The 19,783-nt window shown below is 33.3% G+C and overlaps 1 protein-coding gene across 2 annotated transcripts in view; it reads right to left on the reverse strand.

The window, feature by feature from the left end:
• LOC145252771 (THO complex subunit 7 homolog) overlaps positions 1 to 19,783 on the reverse strand; it is a 285,927-nt gene that overhangs the window by 18,154 nt on the left and 247,990 nt on the right. For both annotated transcript variants that reach the window (XM_080112684.1, XM_080112685.1), the window contains exon 6: positions 9,278 to 9,344. In XM_080112684.1, coding sequence (XP_079968810.1) covers positions 9,278 to 9,344 — 67 coding nt within the window. The remainder of the gene's footprint in view (positions 1 to 9,277; positions 9,345 to 19,783) is intronic.

Raw genomic sequence — 19,783 nt, forward strand, 5'->3', positions numbered from 1 at the left:
GTCTCATCCGTCACAGCTTCTTGAATCTGGACAAAACAATTACAGCAGAAAAGTACTGCCAAAAAATTGACGAAATGCAACAGAAGCTCCAACGTATATGCCCAAGATTGGTCAATATGAAGGGACCAATTCTCCTTGATGACAACGCTCGCCTGCATGTTGCTCAATTGACACTGCAGAAGCTGAATGAATTGGGCGACGAGACTGCCTCATCCGTCATATTCACTAGACCTCTCACCCACCGATTATCACTTTTTCAAGCATCTCGACAACTTCCTGGGCAAAAAATGCTTCAAAAGCCAAGATGATGCCGAATCGACCTTCAATGACTTCATCATTTCCAGAACTCCGGATTTCTATGCCAATGAGATAAATCAATTCGTTTCTCGTTGGCAAAAATGTGTTCATTCTAATGGTTCTTATTTTGATTAATAAAGTTTATTATGAAGTTGAACGCCAAAAACGACATTATTTTTGCACCAACCTAATAATATATTGTTGAATATAGTTTTTTCCCCCTTTTCTCATTGTAAAATGAGAATTGTCATGATCCTATCACTTTTATCAATCAAATACAAAAATGCGAGAAGACAGAAATAGATGTCATTGCTATTTTGAAACCAGTACAAAAGCTAATTTGCATTTGTTTAAAAATTGGGTTCAACTGTTCATTTTTCTTCTTGTGTGGATCATTTTTGTTTATATATATGATTCCAGGTTAAAGATATTCAAAAGTGAGAGCTAATGAATTTAATGAGGTTATTAACAGTGCTCAGTAAAAAAAAATTAAAAAATAGCAAGATATACTTTTATTTATATTCAAATAAACATAAACAAAATGTTTATTTGAATATAAATAAAAGTATATCTATAATATAAAGCTGAATGTGTGTGTGTGTGTGTGGGGTCACGAATAGGCTCCTATATGGTTGACTATTTTAAAAAACTGATTACATATAATGATAGAAGATGTATCGAGACACAGGAATGCATGTTTGATCTGGCATAACGGTGGTTCATTAAAATTATGGGGGTCTGCGTTCGCGCATGGCCCACAAAGTATGGAAATAAAAAATTTAAAAATTAAAAAAAAAAAGCGTTTACAAGTGTTTTTGATATAGATGTACATAATACTTTGATAAGTATGTTTTAACTTAAATAGGGATGGTATAATAAAATTGTGGGGTCTACGTTTGCGCCTGGCCTCCATAGAATGGAAATATGTCACAAAATTTAACAAGGTTTTTTAATATAGAATATTGTGATAAGTGTTTCAGTGTGAACAGGTATAGTATAATAAATTATGGTGTTTATCTATTTTATTTTTACTTTCATCATATTTTGCTTTGGTTTTGATACCCCCAAATTCAACCTAAATTTACAACCCTTCCTTTTCATAATCTATCATACTTTCATAAATCAGAGTCCATTTTCTGTAGGCTGTTTTTGAACCCAGTCAACGACGGGTACTTTTGCTAGTATGTATGTATATATATATATATATATATATATATATATATAGATATATATGTGAAAAAGAAATGAACCATAATCGGATGTTATAAAATAAATAAGTCGATTAAAAAGTTGATTGCCAAAAAAAAAAAATCACAAATTGTAATGGAACCCGAAGCGCTTTTTGTCAGACAAACTTTTCTAGGATATATGTCTGAATTTTTTGTTTCTTTTTTCTTTATAAATACTTATACGAAAGGGATAATAATGAAAAAAGAAAATCCCTAAATAGAATGTGTCCCGTCAAATAATTTCATTTTAAAATTTTGCAATTCTAATAAAGATATATATACACATATATATATATATATATACTAGCAAAAGTACCCGTCGTTGACTGAGTTCAAAAACAGCCTACAGAAAATTATGAGGTGTTTATTCACGCCTGACCTCCATAGAATGAAAATACGTCACAAAATTTAACAAGGTTTTTTAATATAGATCCACAAAATATTGTGACAAGTGTTTCAGTGTGAACAGGTATGGTATAATGAACTATGGGTTTTATCTATTTTATTTTTACTTTCATCATATTTTGCTTTGGTTTTGATACCTCCAAATTCGAAGCTATCTCTTTACAACCTTTCCTTTTCATAACCTATCATACTTTTATAAGTCCATTTTCTGTAGGCTGTTTTTGAACCCAGTCAACGACGCGTACTTTTGCTAGTATATCTATAAAAGTGAACGCGTCTGTGTGTCTGTCTGTCTGTGTGTCTGTGTACATTTCCCTACGCAATAACTCTGTCAATTTTTAGTCTCCAGACTCGAAATTTGATATACAGGGTACTGAGATTTGGGAAAATCGATGTTATCGGTTTTCGGCCAGAAATTTGGCTGTAAAGGGGTCAAAGTTCAATGATTTGACTTTTGAGAACTCTACCAAACTCCTGACAATTTGGGGTCTAAACACTTGAAATTTTAAATATAGGTTCCTTGGACATGGATCTAACTTAATAACTTGATTTGAGCCCAAAGCAATAAATGTTAAGGGGTCAAAGTTTAAAAAATTGACCTTTTTTTTTTTTTTGCTCAGCATTCACCACCAAACACCCGGGCAACGCCGGGCTGAAATGCTAGTATATATATAAAAGTGAACGTGTCTGTGTGTCTGTCTGTGTACATTTCCCTATGCAATAACTGTCAATTTTTAGTCTACAGACTCGAAATTTGATACCCCTCAGCAAAATTTCTGGCCGAAAACTGATCACATAGATTTTCCCAAATCTCAGTACCCTGTATATCAAATTTCGAGTCTGTAGACTTAAAATTAACAAAGTTATTGCGTAGGGAAATGTACACAGACAGACAGACACACAGACATGTTCTTCACTTTTATAGATATATAGATAAATATTATAAACAAAGACACGTTAACTCATTTTGTTAGTCAATGAAAATTTCTCAAAGCAACATACATCATCTACATCATATTATCAACAGGACTATGACAACAGCATATTCTTTTCCTTGTTTTGATTCTCAGGTATATATTCATTGATATCTTATTTGTTTTTATGTAGAGTGATGTGGTTCTCGGTTGATTAATTGTGTCTAACTGCGTCAGATATATAGTCGAGAGTCAAAACAATGAAAAGAATATGCTGTTGTCATAGCCCTAATTATCAAATAACAGGCATGATGTGCTGTTAACATGTAGACTTGCACTGAATTCGAGGCAAACAGATGTAAACGTATGGAAAATTTCCCTCCTTTCTCTTCTTATTAGATTTACATTATTATTTTATACTTTAAATCACCGTCAAAGAAAATTATTATTTCATCTTGCAGTTTCATATTGAGGAATTTTACAGTAAATTGCGACAATATGCAAACCAAAACTAAACCATTCTTCATCAGTCATACTTGTTCCTCATTTTTGGGCTCTTGCTACAATACATATATCAGGGCTCTACATTGTGAGTGAAACAATCGCATTTGCGAGTGATTTTTCAAAGTGGCGACTAGAAATAATAAAGCGCTTATCTTTTGCCGATCGTATTTCTTTCACTGATAATATTCCAAGGCTCACTACCGATTGAAAAATATCTTTTCAACTTTTTTTTTTTAATAAAACGAACAAAATTAAATTATTCAAACAATAACACTTTAATAGAACGATATGCTCTTTTTTTTTTAATGAAGGCTGTTTAAAAAAAAACATCTGAAGAAATTAGAATGTTTATACCTTCAAGTATCAGCACAAAATTTGTTGTATATTTAGAATGACACTTATTAAAAAGAAACACAGAAAAATATTTATGATGTACATACTCGTCACAGAAAGAAGATGTCATATTCTAAAAATCATGTGGGTTTGGCTAGTAAACGAAAATATTTAGTTGTCAAAGGTAAACTAAAGATAAATTTGTCCATAAAGCCCTGTATATGTAAAAAATTTACTAAATATTGACAATAACCTTCAATAATTATGGCAACCAGTTTCTGTTGAAAGTATTTTGATGTTAATCCCAAGAATAAGAATACAGTTGCTTGCAAGTTATGTCAAACCATCACATCAAAGGGTGGCAAATCAGCAAAAACTTTTGCAACAACTAATATGTTAAACCATTTTAGAAAGGCTCATCTAAAAGAAGGAGTAGTTGAAGATAAGAAAAGGAAGCACGACGAATGTTCAAGGACAGACAATCCAGGACTAAGTGACAGAAACTACCAGCCTCCAGCGAAACACCAAACTACTACAGAATCAATATTGGCCAAAAAAAGTTTGAGATATTAATGACTACAGATCAAAAGAGATCCATTATTTGATAAGAGAAATACTGTTGATATTTAACCATATTTTGTAATATCTGACATTGGATTTAATAGACTTATTGCAAAACTTTGTAGTGAAGTACTTTTTTAATGAACTGCTGTAATTTGAACAAAATAATTTTTGATATATTTACAAAAGTAAAACAAAAATTCAACTGTCTCTTGCTGAAATTAACAGCATTTCATGAACTACAGACAGCTACAACAGATAATGCTCCCTTTCAGTATTTGACAGGTTATTGGTTTTCAAATGGCTTTGAACTGTGCAGAATTGTGCTTAGTTGTTCCATTCCCTGGTGCACAGACAGGTGCAAGAATAAATGAAGAATTGCCCAATGTTCTGAATAAAAGTTTTTTTTAGTCTTGTGGGATTCAGGAACAAATATGGTTGCTGATGTCAGGTAATGTGATTAAGAATAACTATCATACATTGTAACTCAGTCTGTGAAGACAACCATTATATCCAACAGAAATATAGTCTCTCACTTTCATCGCTTTCTATTAGCAATTAGTAAATTAACTGAAATACGGGATCAACTTAATTTGGAAAAACAAACTCATTCAAGGTGTGACCATATGGTGGAATTCAACATATTATATGCTGAAAATAAATTAAGAACAATGAAAAGCTCTTGTAATGTGTGCTGTTGATAAGATTCCTACCTTAACAACTTACCAAAGGGGACTTTTAAAACAATTTTTTATTCAATTTTCACCCCAAACAAGGCACAGTGCCACTTTGAAGTAGGTGGCTACTATCGGGGGCATAATTTGTGGGTGCATTATGAAGGGAGATGAGTAGCAAGATGTTTGTTCACATTACACTTGAACTTCTGCATATCAGTACAGTTGGGAAAGCAGTATCCCAGAAGGGAGTTCCAAAGACTTGCAGTTCTGGGGAAGAAACTATTAGAGTAAAAGGCTTTCTTACACTTAGGGATCTCTACTGTAAAGGGGTGGGACTTAGTTGCTTGTCGGGTTTGTCGGAGGTAGTCACGTTTGAAAAAATATTCATTTCCAGAGTCCATTTGAAGAAATCACCAAAGAAACAAGTCACAGAACATCAATCAGATCTACAAATTTATTTCTGAGGTTATTTCTGTCAAAAGCTCTTCAATCTAATTCTATTATTTCTGACTTTATAGGAATGCTTCTTACCATTGTTGAATAATTGAGGTTATCAATGGAAACAAGATTTTCATCCGGTACCTGTACAGTTTAATGAAGACATTAAAAAATGAAAATATCTAAAAAAAAAGTTTAAATTGTATGTATTTGTTATGGAATGAAGTTGTCCGAAAAAAAATTTCACTTAATTTCATCAAAAAGTTTGTTTTTTTTTACAGCGAAAAAACAATTTGTTATGATACCAAGCAAAAGGTTCGATTTTTAGGAAGAAAAGCTAGAATTAAAGATGGGGAAGGAGCGTCGGCTCTTTAAATTGAGTTATCTCCCGTGGCGTGTTCCAAAAATTCAAAGATGTCTACCTTCAACGTGCTGTCATAAAAGCGTGTTTTTCCACAGTAAAAAAAAAAAAAAAATACTCGATCAAATTAAGTGAAATTTTTTTCGGAGATCTTCAGTCCAAAACGGATACATACAATATAACCTTTCTTGGAGATTTTCATTTTTTTAATGTCTTGATTAAACTGTACAAGTGCCTTTCATCCTATCTAAATGCTTGTGTATGTCTACTTTTCTAGACCCATGATTCAAATATTAATTTTAAAAGATTGGCACATTTAGAATTGGATTCTACATCTACTTTCGCCTGATGATAATGAAGCAGAATCAGCAGGATACACTACCCTGCTGAGGGTGAAGAAGCACAAGCAAGTGTAAATTATAACATGTCAACTTTGAAATCAACTGACAAAAAAACAGTAAAAATGTCACAAAAGATGCTTTCATCACTCCAAGTATAAGAAGACAGTAGGAAGTAAAATTACAATTATTACGAGTTCAATTTTGGCCTTTATTTTTGAGGTGTGAAAAGTGAGCATCATTTATAATAGCAAAATTGCACCGATGGACAATTTTTAAAATATCATCAAATAAAATTGAATTAAAATGACAGTAAATATGAACATTCAATATATAATTCTATACATAATGATTATTATGCCTATTTTTTAAAACAATTCCAACTGCAACTTACTTCATTATAAGTCAATAAAAATCCTGATATGTTCAATTTTGGTGGCAAAAATAAAGTACCTAATGTCATAAACATATATACTAATTTCAAAATCACATATATATATTTTTTTTTAAACAATTTCAGCTGCAACTTAATATAATAAGTCAATAAAAATGCTGATATGTTCAATTTTGGTGGCAAAAATAAAGTACCAATAGTCATTCACATACTAATTTCAAAATCACATATATATATATATTTTTAAACAATTCCAGCTGCAACTTAATATAATAAGTCAATAAAAATGCTGATATGTTCAATTTTGGTGACAAAAATAAAGTACCAAATGTCATAAACATATACTAATTTCAAAATCACACATCACAAAAACTGCTAAAATATGCAGATCTGGAATAACTATCATACATTGTAACTCAGCCTGTGAAGACAACCATTACATCCAACAGAAATACCATTGTAGAATGCTATATTCAAATATCAGCTCTTTACACCATGTACTTCTTAAATAGTATGCTCAAGAAAATGTAAGAATTTTATGTTATCAACGATAGTTTTATTTTATACAATTGGTATTTCCTTGCGATTCTGTTGAATTCTTTGCTTGGCACTGATCACATTCGTACATTTGAGGTGGTTTCCTCAACGGCTTCCCCAGTCAAACACATGCAGAGAAAAAAACTTCAGTTGTCCTTCTTCAATGCTTGTGACACAAATCATTTATTTTGTATTATTTATTAAATTGTTAGGTGAAAGTACAGACTAGTAAGAAAAACACCCTCTCCTCCACATGTCAAGAAATGGGTTTCCAAAATGTTTTCTGCATAAGTACTATTGTAATTTTTTTATTGTTTTAACTTTTGTATCGGCTTTGTTCAAGTTAACGCTGTGATTGTTTACCAATGATTTAGTTCTGGTTTGTGTGGACCGTTCTGCCTTACATTGAATGCCCAGAAAAAGTCCCTTCTGATTAACGTTTATCAGTTTTAAAATAAGCAAACGAACTTGCCTGTTTTTCAGGATAACAGAATATTTTTTTGACTGGTAAACATTAATCAGAAAGGACATTTTCATGGCATATATGTGAAGCAGAATGATTCACACAAACTGGAATTTTTTTAAGAGATTCATTCAGTTTTTTCATACGAGAATTTGTGACGCTATAAGATTCCTACCTTAACAACTTACTAATGGGGACTTGTTAAAAAAATTGTCCAGTTATTGAGTCCATTTGAAGAAATCACCAAAGAAGCAAGTCACTGAACTTCAACCATATCAATGATAATATCCACAATTTTAGCTTTGAGGTTATTTCTTTCAAAAGCTGTCCAATCTACTTCTAATATATCTGACTTTAGTGAAATCCTTGGCCCTGGTCCTTCGGGGCCTGGGCAACAAGTATCAAGCAAAGATGATATGTGGGAGCAACCCCACATATAAGACCTTGGTCAATGTAGGGGCAACCCTTCATACCAACTGTCATTATCCAGCTCCCATAGTCCCCAGGGAGTTGGTCCCCATTTCCCCTTCATTCCTCACTTTAAAAATCAGCCTTGTGCCTAATTTGCTCGGTAGGGGAGCAAATAAATATCCTTACCACTGAACAATTCAATGAACCAATGGAAACAAGATTTTCATCTTATCTAAATGATAAAAACTTGTGTGTCTATTTTCCTAGAGCCAAGATTTAAATTTAAATTTCAAAAGAATGACATGGAAAATACTAAGAATTAGATTCTACATCTTCTACTTTCTACTAATGATAATGAAGCAGAATCAGCAGGATACATTTCGTCAAGCTCTGTTAAGGGTCAAGAAGATCACAGCAAAAGTAAAACTGTATCTCTTTCAAGCCTGTTTGATGAATTAGTATCGAATACGCGTACAGTAACAAATGAAAACTTAGAGCAGGTAGAAGCTGAGTTAAACTTGGAGACTGCAACTACAACAGAAATACAAGAATCATAATCTAAACTCAAAAGGAGTAAATCTCTCATGGTTAAGTGCACAAAAGAACTTGACCATCACGTAACTTTACAATTACTCGCAAGAGGTGATGATCCATTTCAGTGGTGGAAGAAGACACGGGAGACATTACCACTGCTGAGTAAACTGACCTCAAAATATTTAAGCACACCACCTTCATCTATGGAGAGTGAGTGGCACTTTAGTACAGGTGGTAATGTGTATGAACCTATGAGGAACAGAATGTATCCTGAGAATAGAGAAACTCTAATGTTTCTATATTACAACTTAAAAGTATTCAACTTTAAATACTGAGGAAACTGAGAGCAGAGGAGGCAGGCAGCGAGAATAGAAGAGTAAGTAGAGCAACAGCATGTACAGAACTTCAGCTTATAGTTATTTACTTAAAGAATTACAATTTGTACTTTGTAGTTGGTTTGTAATTTCTTTTTTTCTTATCTAAGTGCTTAATTATATTTAAGAATTGAAAATTGTACTTTGCATTTTGTAATTTTAGTTAATAAAGGCAAAAGGCCATAATAGCAACAAGACAATTAAATGTTAAGTTAAATTAGTAATTACTATCTTAATGTGTCAAAACTATCTGATGAGTCACTTGGCAGTGATGAAATGATTTAAATTTAATAGGATAGAGAAAAGTAAGTAATCGGCAGATTTGCCGATTACTGATTAGTTGCCGATTAATAGGTACACCCCTAGTCTGAACAATCCAAATAATAGATATTATCAATCTTTATCTCAAAAATCCAAAAACAAAAGTCTGTTTGTCATATAAGATATTTTTCTTAATGAGTCATTTTAATAAGTTTTGAATATTAAAAAAACAAAAAAAAAACTTACCTTTTCTTGAATATGATTCTTTTGTTGTTTCAATTTCAACAGATCCTTATCCAAAGCCTGAAGTTGCCTGAAAAAATAAAATAAAACAAAATAAATAAATAAATAAATAAAATAAAATCTAATATATAAAAGGCTATATGTCTGTGTCCGCCTGTCTGTCTGTCTCCATATTTTCAAGCTATCTCTTCCAAAATTAAAAGTCACAGAGCAGCGCTAGGGGCCTCAAATGATTGGATTTTTTATGTACAGTTCTTTTATGGCTCTTTAGCCGGTTAAAATACCTTTTAAGGGGTCAAAAATGGGTCAAAATTGAAAAAGAATCGTTATAAATTTTGTACATTCATTTTAGTTTTATTTTAAATTTTTAATCAGTTCATATGCATGTCACATTGGTACAGTGGTAACGTCACCAGCTTTGAACGCTACAGTTTTGCTTTCAGTTTCGATTCTAGTTAATGGCACCCAAATGCTTTTTTTTTTTTTTTTTTTTTTTAACTTTTGAAGTCATGACTCTATAATAATATATACGAAATCTGAACAAATTAAAATATTATATTTAAGCATATTTTATGACTGAACATCCCCCTCTGCTAGTAAAATAAATTTTAAAAAAGTAATTGAATTAAAGAAAATCAAATCAAATATTCATAATAATGTACAATTTGCAAATAAATGATATTAAATTCCGGCTCCTGACAAAAACACATCTCAACTGAATGCTTGTACATATTTTTTCTTCTCCTTTCTGAAGACGAGGTTTACCTCGAAAATTCGAAGAAAATAACACCACAATATCATCTGGGTTCAACTCATTACGTTGGTAAATAATTTATAATCGAAAATTATTAAAATCTTTCAATATTCTCATTCATTCTGTTTACCGTGTTTGATATTCGGCAATGTCTTTTTTTTTTCTTCTCAAACTATTTTCACAAACTTCAAACACAACTCCTTAATATTTATTCATTTATTTATGAACATCTGTAAAAGCTTCTTGTATTGAGGGAGGATTAGGGTTAGGGCATCTTTCAAATGTGCTTTTAATCCATGAAGTAAATTCACATTCTTATAAATGATATCTGAAACCACCTGATATTTATAAATGCATGTAATCTAATATATATAAAAGAATATGAGAGTGACCACCTTTTGATGTAGCTTCGTTTTCGAATATCATTATAATAATGTATAATCATTGTTGTAATTGTGCGAGTAATTAACTTGTAGTAATTTTGCCGTGCAGCAGTTCCTCAAAGAAAGAAGTCAGTGAAATATTGCATAAAAAAGGGAACATTCGAAAGAAATAAGGCAAAAAAAAAGAAAAGAAAAAGAAACATTGTTTGCCAAGAGGTGCTGGACTGAAGGAGTAAATTAAAGATAGTACCTTACGCTGTGATTTTATTATTTGCATTGAACTATGTAGCACAATATTACTTTCCAAGTATCTATTAGTACTTATCTCATTTGGGTCGGTTTTTTTGGGGTTTTTTTTTTTACAAAGAAATCACTACTTATCAAGGCCCAGAGGCCACTCGAGGATAAGGGTTAAAGAATGTACATTGGTCAAAAGGACAATATCATAGTAATCATTAGAAGCATAAATTTGGTAAACTGGATTACTTAAGGGGAACGGCTCATCAAAAACCTGTTTACATTCGACCCGAAGACGGTTACACTGTAGTCAGCTGGAAAGCAGGCAAACGGAAGTGTTCCACAGGTGTGCAGTTCCCAGAAAGAAGCCTTGTTCATGGAATCCACGTTTAGGTCTAGGCACAGACAAAAAGTGGGGGAAATCATTTATAGCGTTCACAGCCAAACGTGTGTTCGTATTTAATGTGTACAATGGACATTAGTTTCATAGAAATGTTAATAAACTCGTATTTGCTGCGCGTTATGGTTTTTCTGTCTCAAAAACAAATTTTGTTGCACTATCCAGAAAAATATTAGCTTTATTAAAATATATTTGTTGACTAAATATATTTCTCACTCCGTGGAATTTCCACGAGTCCTGCTGATTTGTGGATTAATTTGTTTGGAAACAAAAAATAGTTTGCAGAGATGGTTTCTATTTAAGACACAGATGAGATCTGGATGGGTACCACCACTATTCCAACTCAGACATAAGAGTAGTGGTAATAGGAAGGAGGAGTATTGACCGATCTCCGAATTCATGATGGTGACAAGAGCATAGGTCGAAACTGCTTTCCCTAACAAGAAACAAACAAAAAAACATCAGTATAAAGCAACAACTCGGGGAGAAATACAAACATTTATAATAATGATTTTTATTTTACCAGAAGGGGTCTATTTTTGTGTGTGAGATATGTGTGAGAGATTTTTGTCTGTTCGATATCATCCCATGATATCCTCCCATGAGCATGAAATTAAAAAATTGAGGTCCATTAATAAGGCGGAGAGATGTGTATTTTAATAAGATGAAAGTTCAGGATCATTATTCAATTGGAAAAAGAATATTTGCATAATTGTAAAAGTATTGCTGGAAGTCTTTAGTGACTGAGGAAATTATTAATGTCAGCACATTTTATGAAGAAAACCCTGCGAATGAAAAATACCAGTAGGATAAAAGTTTGTGAGCAAAAAATATTTATCCATTGTTGTTTGCGTGAGCTTCATTAGTACAGGGATTGAGTAATTTTCCCGTTTGCATTTTGAACTCGACACTTTTACTCAAGCTGATTTTTATGTCGTGTGATGAAGTCCACATGCATGATAATTTTGAACAGCGGTGATTTAGCCTGCAAAAAGCTGTTTGGAAATCATGGAATCATTGTTGAGACTTGGTGTGGTTTCAACATCCTTGAACAGAGTCTGACACGATCGACAATTACGGGCGGCGACATTGGTGACTTGTGGAAACACTGCCTAGACAAGTTTGTTTTGGCACTCTGGCGCTTATATATGAGTTTTCTTGAATGTTCCAACCCGTTCACTGCCTACATATGCAAATAGATAAAAATATAGTCACATGGATTTGTGTGTAAAAGAGACACGTTACAGCTGTGTCTATGTGCCGACAAAACTGCGTGGGCGACCAGTGACAAAATCAAATTGTTCCTAAAATGAATAAATTCCGTCCGAATAGATTCTTCTGATTATGTGATGAGCGACTTGATTTAGCTGGTCACTAAACTCCCTCGAAAACTCCTAAATTGGAGCCTTCACGATTGGATACAGTCTTGTGTCATGCCCTCAACAGTTGGGGACTGGGTGAGAGCTTGGGTAGTTGATGAGGTTGGAAAATAGGACAGGTAGAAAAAAGACTGAAAAAGATGGATTTCGGGGAGATGAGTGGTGGTAGAACCGAAAACCTTGCTCAAGGGTGTCCAAGACAGTTTATGTGGAGTACGAGAGAAGAGTTACATTTTGAGGATAATACTTTGAAAGTTGACAAAGTAGGAATTTATTTTTTTTTAAATCTGATCGAAAAATATTAAAAATCAAATCAAATATGATTTTCTTTTTAACTTTACAAATATAATTTTGTTGCTGAAATTTGTAAAGAGTTACGTCCCTTGGCCAGACGTGCACGCGGTCACGTTTTATAATCGTTCATTGGGAAAAATAATAACTAAAATAAAAATAGGTCACGTGTGACAAAACCCTTTTTTTTTTTTAATCTTTTTTAAATAATTTTTAAATAAAAAAAGAAAAGACATAAATTGTTTGTTGCATATCTTCATTTTAATCGCCGAACATCTGTTATATATAGGTTTATATATAAACGCGTGTTGTCAAGTTGTTGAAGTAGTCATAGTAGTTGTTGGATCGTGTTCATGGTGGTCGGAGGGGAAGTCTATAGATTTATTGAAAAATAAACAACCAAAAAAAAAACAAAAAAACAACAACTTCGACATTGTTTTGTATATAAGAACAATTGACATTTCTTGGAAACGTTTATGATTATATATATATATATATATATATATATATATATATATATATATATATATATATATATAGCGCGCGTGTGTTACTTACATATATAGGTTTTGTTTCAGTATTTACGTCAACAGTGCTCAATGCATAAGTAGAGTTTAAAGAAACATAGCGCTTGCTTGCGTAACATCCTTCTCCCATGAAAAATAAAGAAAAAAAATCGGTACCCGTGATGAAAAGAAAATACCCCCCACCAAAAAAAAAAAATCACGTAAATCGATCAAGCAGTTTTATTGTTTGTTTTTTTTTTAAGAAAATTAATTTTAAGCGATTTTTTTTCCTATGTCTCTCCACCTCTGCCTGTTAAGAATAGCTTTCTAAAATTTCGATTCGAAGTTATCTCCCTGGTTTCTTTAAGACGGCGTCGCGAGATTGTTGCCCTTAATTTAATAATTTTTTTTTTTTTTTTTTTTTTTTTAAATAAAACGACTTGATCATTTTACGTGATTTTTGGTGTACCATTCCCTCACGGGTACGTCGGTAAATTTTTATGACGTGCCCCAGCGTATTATAAACACCCCAACCTCCCCATGTTAAGAACGACTTTCGGAATAACCTCTCCCCCCAACCTCGAAAGCCGTTCTTAACATGAGGAGGTGGGTGGGGTGGGGGGATCTGGCAACCGTTCTTAACATGGGGTGGTTGAGGAGGGAGGGGGGGTTATACTACGCTAGGACAGGTCGTAAAAAATATCGATTTTCTTTATTTTCGGTTTTTTTTATAGGGTGGGGGTGATTCTGAACAAGCACCTGAAATATTAATATAGTTAAATATTGATTCGTATAATAACTCTTTTAGGATTATGTATCAGACCGAAATTGAATTATATATACTTTTATTTTTTTTTTTTTGCACGAATGTACAACCTCTGACAAAAAATAACACGGGGCGGGGTGGAGGGCGAATTATCCTTTGCCAGTGTTCGCATAAATGTTCTTATAAAATAACTCAATTAGTAAAATTAAAACGAAAAAGAAAACGTCTCAATCTGGAAAGTTGAAGAAAAAAAACGTACAATCGATATAGAAAAAAAATACAAACAAAAAAAACAGAAAGAAAATGTCTCACAATGGAAATAGAGTGAATAATTTCTTGATGCTTGTGCAGTTTACAGATTGTGCTATATACAATCACATTTAGCCACTTTGCATAATCACACCGGTGTTTGCTCAGAGATGTGCCGTCAATCTCTTTTTGCTTAGTGTTCTACAGTCCTGAACGTGCTGCCTCAAAATTGTGTGAATGAACGTGTATCACTGTCACATTTTTCGGAATTCTTTACTTTCTAATTATCGTGATATTCGTAACTTTTATGCATTCCTAATTAGTTAAGTAAGTCTCTGACTATTGCTAACAGTTTTATGACCAAGGCTTTAATAAAGGAGGGGGAAAAAAAGGAAAAAGGATTTTCAAGTTAAATTAAGTTTTCACATTATCTTTTGTTTATTAAATTGTTAGGTGAAAGTACAGAACAGTTAGAAAACCTCCCCTCTCATTTTAAAAATGACTTTCTAACTATGAGGGAGGTTCCAAATGTAATGCCTCCTATTTTTTATTTCGCCCAAACGGATCAGAGGGGACTGCAAACTGCATTGCTATGATGAGTGAACTTATGCATTTTTGACCTGAAAGTTTCATTGCTCTGTTGCATATATTGACAGCGCAAGACTAAGAAAATAACCTGTCATGAACGTGAGTCAGAAGTAGAAATGTGTGATTGAATTACTTCACTCAGAAAAAACTGAATCGATCAACATTCACCAGCGCCTCTTGAACGTTTACGAAGCCAATGCAGTTGATTTCAGCACAGTGAGGAGATGGGTTTTTCGATTTCAGAATGGTGACAAAGGTACGAGTAATAAAGTGCACTCTGGATTTTTACAAATGAGAAATCAAAAGAGGCTGGCAAAAGTGCTTGAGAATAGTGGTGACTTTAGAGAAAAACAAATGGTCATTCGTCTTAATGGTACCACTCCCATCTTCGTAGCTCTTCAACATTTTAGTTTTTAAGTTTATAAAAATAAATAGGTGGCTTTACTTTTGGAATAACCCTCGTAATAACATTATTTCAACACGGTCCATAAACTGCACAAGTACTGATTTCTTTCCTAAAATGTAATTCTGAATAATTTAACAGATGCAAAATTATGCAAATAACTAAATATTTGGCACCTGTATAGTTTCTCCGAAAAAAATTTCACTTAATTTCATCAAGTAGTTTTTTTTTTTACAGCGAAAAAACAATTTATTATACCGAGCAAAAGGTTCGATTTTTAGGAAGAAAAGCTAGTAATAAAGATGGGGAGGGAGTATCGGTGCTTTACATGGAGTTATCTCCACGTGGAGTGTTCAACAAATTCCATAATGGCTGACGTCAACGCGCTCTCATAAGAACGTGTTTTTCTGCAGTAAAAAAAAAAAAAAATTGCTCGATCAAATTAAATTTAATTTTTTTTTTTTTTAAGTCCAAAACTGATACGTACAATATAACCTTTTTCCGATGTTTTCATTTTTTAATGCCTTGATTAAACTGTACAAGTACCAAATATTTAAATAATCACATTAATTTTTTTTTTTAATTAAAGGGAGATAATTAAAATTAAGCGAAAAAATAGGATGGATGAAAAAAGTTTTTTTTGTTTAATGAAAACTTTAAATTTTTACATACACGCACACATACTTACATCAATGTACACACACCTATATACGCATATGTACATTATCCTTGAGTGTCTAAGATCTCTCTGTACAGGGGTTTGTCAGGAGAATATGGCATGAGAATACTTTTCCTTCTTAATAAACTCTAGCTAAATACTTCTATCGATCAAGTAGATATCTCATTGCTGATGCAATTCTCTATCTATATAAGAGCCAGGTACGTCCAACGATGGAGTACTGTTGCCACATCTGGGCAGGAGCTGACAGAAAGGACTTATCCTGCCTTGATAGAGTTCAAAATAGACTTCGTAGCCTAGTAGGGGATGTCCTTTTCTTTTCCCTGCAACCTCTTTCTCACAGAAGAGATGTTGCGAGTTTGTCTCTGCTTTATCGTTATTTTCATGGCAAGTGCTCGGATGAGCTCCAATCTATGCCCTCCCCCTCGCCAAACTTTCACGAAAAACACCCGTCTAGCTAAAAACACTATCAATAACTCCCTCCACTCTTTATCTAAACCAAAGCGTAGATTTCATGAACAAAGCTTCTTTCTTAGAACTGCACGCATGTGGAACTGTCTTCCGTTTTCCTGCTTTCCAGCTGACTACAATATGGTTGTCGTCAAGTCCAACGTAAACAAGTTCTTGATGAGCGATTCCACTTAAGTTAACCAATTTACCAAATTTCCATTCCTAACGATTACTATATTGTCCAATTGACTACTGTACACTTTAACCCTCATCCTCGAGTTGCCTCTGAGCCTTGATAAGTGATGATGCCTATGTAAAAAAAAAAAAATTCAAAATCACATTTTGTATTTGCAGCAAAAGTAAGATCTCTGTATGACTAACCCACACTGGCGGCGAACCTTCTCCAATAATGTTACCTCAAGTAGCAGTACAAAGCTGGATACTCAACCAGACTAGATGAATTCTTGAGTCCTGGAATTCAGTGAGACCAAAAATCCAAAAAGAAAGAGGGGAGAGGAAAATTGATTTATCAACTTCTTTACTAACCCTGTGTTTCAGAGGTAAAGAATGTTAATGGAATATTCGAATATCTATGTATCTCGTATAGAGTTCGAGTGTTAATCCTACGAAGGAGGCACCTTGTATTCTGAGAACTTCAAATAAAGTGAAACAAAACTAAAAAAAAAAATAAAAATAAATAAATGTACATATACACACACATATACTATGATTATACAGCTACGTACCTAGAAACAGAGCTATAAAACCTAACATAGTGACATGGAATAAGGAGAAAGAAGCAACCTTAGTAGAAGTTAGTGTCCGCAATTATGCTGGGTTAAACAAAACTGAGAAGGAAAAGAACAAAATACTAAGGTCTTATGTATGGCATGAAAAGAAACTGGAATCTTAGGAAGATTTCTATCATTCCAGTAATTATAGGAGGAATTGAACTTATGAAAAGGAATTTCAAAAACTACCTGGCAAATATACTCGGTGAACCAAGTGCAAGAGAGATTAAAACAATTGCACTTAAAGGGACAGTCAAAATCTTAAAAAGATCTCTCGGTTGAGATATATGAGATAGCAGGTGAATATTTGGCATCTGGTAGGATGCCTTATCCTCAGTTAGAACAAACTGATAAGAAAATTGAAGAAATAAAAAAATGATGGTATTTATACCTCTCCTACAGTGAGAAATATGACAAGAGTTGGAAAGTGGAATTGAAATGTTAGCACTCCCAAAGAAGAACACTCTGATTTGCAAAAAATACCTGGACAGCCCCATCAGCATTTCCCAAGAAACAAGGCAAACTGCACAGGACCAGCAACATACTGCAACTAACAGGGAAAAAAACACTTTTGAAATAGCTTAGACTATTGATTTTGGTAATTACTGTCTAATTATGTTTCTCTACTGTCATGAGTAGGGCTAGGACAACAGCATATTCTTTTCATTGTTTTGACTCTCCAGTGTTGGTTGGTTGGTTGGTTGGTTGGTTGTTTTTGTTTTATGGCATATCAACTCTTTTCAGGTTATTTAATGCCGAATCTAGTGATTTTGAGGAACGATTTTTAATGGAGTATATTTGTTTTTTAAGTCGGATTCTATTTAACCCATAGTTGGGACCCTAACATGTACTACCACTCCGGGTCAGAGTGGACCTGGGAGCAATGGCAATTAACGGGTGGCTCCACACTCCCCAAGGCCCACAAGATGGGGCCTCACCATCGGATATAGTTTTAGGTCATATCCAGGACCGTTGTATAAAGGGCTCTTTTTAAATTTTTTTATAAAGGCCAATTTTTTTAAGATATGAGAGTATGGTGTGGGGGATTATTTTTATCAAATAACTCTTTAATATTGTTTTCTTTGTAGAATCGATTTCTTACTGTTACAAAATCAGTACATTCAATTAATGTGTTTGATTGTTAGTGGTGTTTGACAAGGCATACTGATGGGTTGGCTTTCTTTTTTTAGGAGATATGATTGGGTTAAGTGAGTATGGCCTATTTTTATTCTTGTTAGTTTGACTTCTTTTCTGTTTAGTTTCGTATTTTGTTCTTCCCTTTTGATTTTTGGCATGATTTCGTGAAGTTTGTTGTTAGGGTGTTCATTCCAGTAGGTTTGCCATTTCTCTGTTGTATATGCGTTGATACGTCTTTTTAGATCTATGTATGGAATTTTAAAATTTGCATCGATTGGGAGATTTAAGGCGTTTTTTGCTGCAGAATCTGCTAATTCATTACCTTTAATACTGGAATGGCTCGGTATCCAGCAGAAAATGATTTCTTTTTTACTGTTTAGTTCAGTTAATTTTTGGAGTAATTTTGCGATTAGGCGGTTGTCCATCTTTTTATTTTCAATCACTTTTAGAGTAGATTGGGAGTCTGAAAGGATTATAAATTTGTTTTTTTTTTGTTATTGAAGGAGAGTTTGAGAGCTAAGATTAGAGCATGTATTTCAGCACTGAAGATTGAGGTTTCTTTTGGGAATTTTGATTGTTTTTTGATTTATTTATTGAGTATTGCTGCACTGGCTGTTGTGTTATTTTGTTTAGATCCATCTGTATAGATGTGTGTGTGGTCTGAATACTTTTCTTTGATTTTATCGAGATCATTATGATAAGTTATTGGATGAGTATGTTTCTTTTCATATTTACTTAAACTTAGGTCGATGTTAGGGGATACGATTTTCCAGGGAGGGGTTTTTAGTAGGACAGTTTCGTGAATTTTGGTTATGGGTAAATTTGCTTCTTTGGAAATCGATTTTATTCTAAGTTCAAAGGTTTTGATTGCATTTTCTTTTTGGTCGAAAAGGTGTTTATGGTTTGGATTTAAAGTGCTATTGTGTGCTGGGTTTGTGGGGTTGGCTGTAAGTTTTGTGTAGTACTTTAGACCAAGGTTTTGATTTCTAAGCATTGAAGGAGTTTCATATGTTTCTGCATACAGGCTTTCTACAGGGGAGGTTGGAAATGCTCCTAGTGCTAGTCTTAGTCCGAAGTGACAGATTGTGTTGAGGGTTTTTAGATATGACTTTATGGTGGAAATGAAGCTACCATAATCTATTTTTGATTTAATTAATGCTCTATATAGTCTGAGTAGTGTGTTCTTGTCAGCTCCCCAATCTGTATGGGCGATGACTTGTAGGAGTTGTAATTCTTTATTACATTTGGTTTTGATGTGATTGATGTGTGGAATGAAATTTAGTTTTTTGTCAAAAATGAATCCCAAGTGCTTGTGTTCGTTTACGAATGGAATTTTTTCGCCTTCAATCTGTAAGGTTGGGTCAGGGTGGAGTTTGCGTTGGTTACAGAAATGGATGCATTTTATTTTAGTTTTGGAGAATTTGAAACCATTTTTCGTTGCCCATTTATTAATTTTATTTATGTTATGTTGTAGTTTTCTTTCAATAGTGTGAGTG

Source organism: Euprymna scolopes, chromosome 29, assembly GCF_053919585.1.
Source record: "Euprymna scolopes isolate OS-2025 chromosome 29, ASM5391958v1, whole genome shotgun sequence".
In the NCBI taxonomy this organism is placed as follows: domain Eukaryota; kingdom Metazoa; phylum Mollusca; class Cephalopoda; order Sepiida; family Sepiolidae; genus Euprymna; species Euprymna scolopes.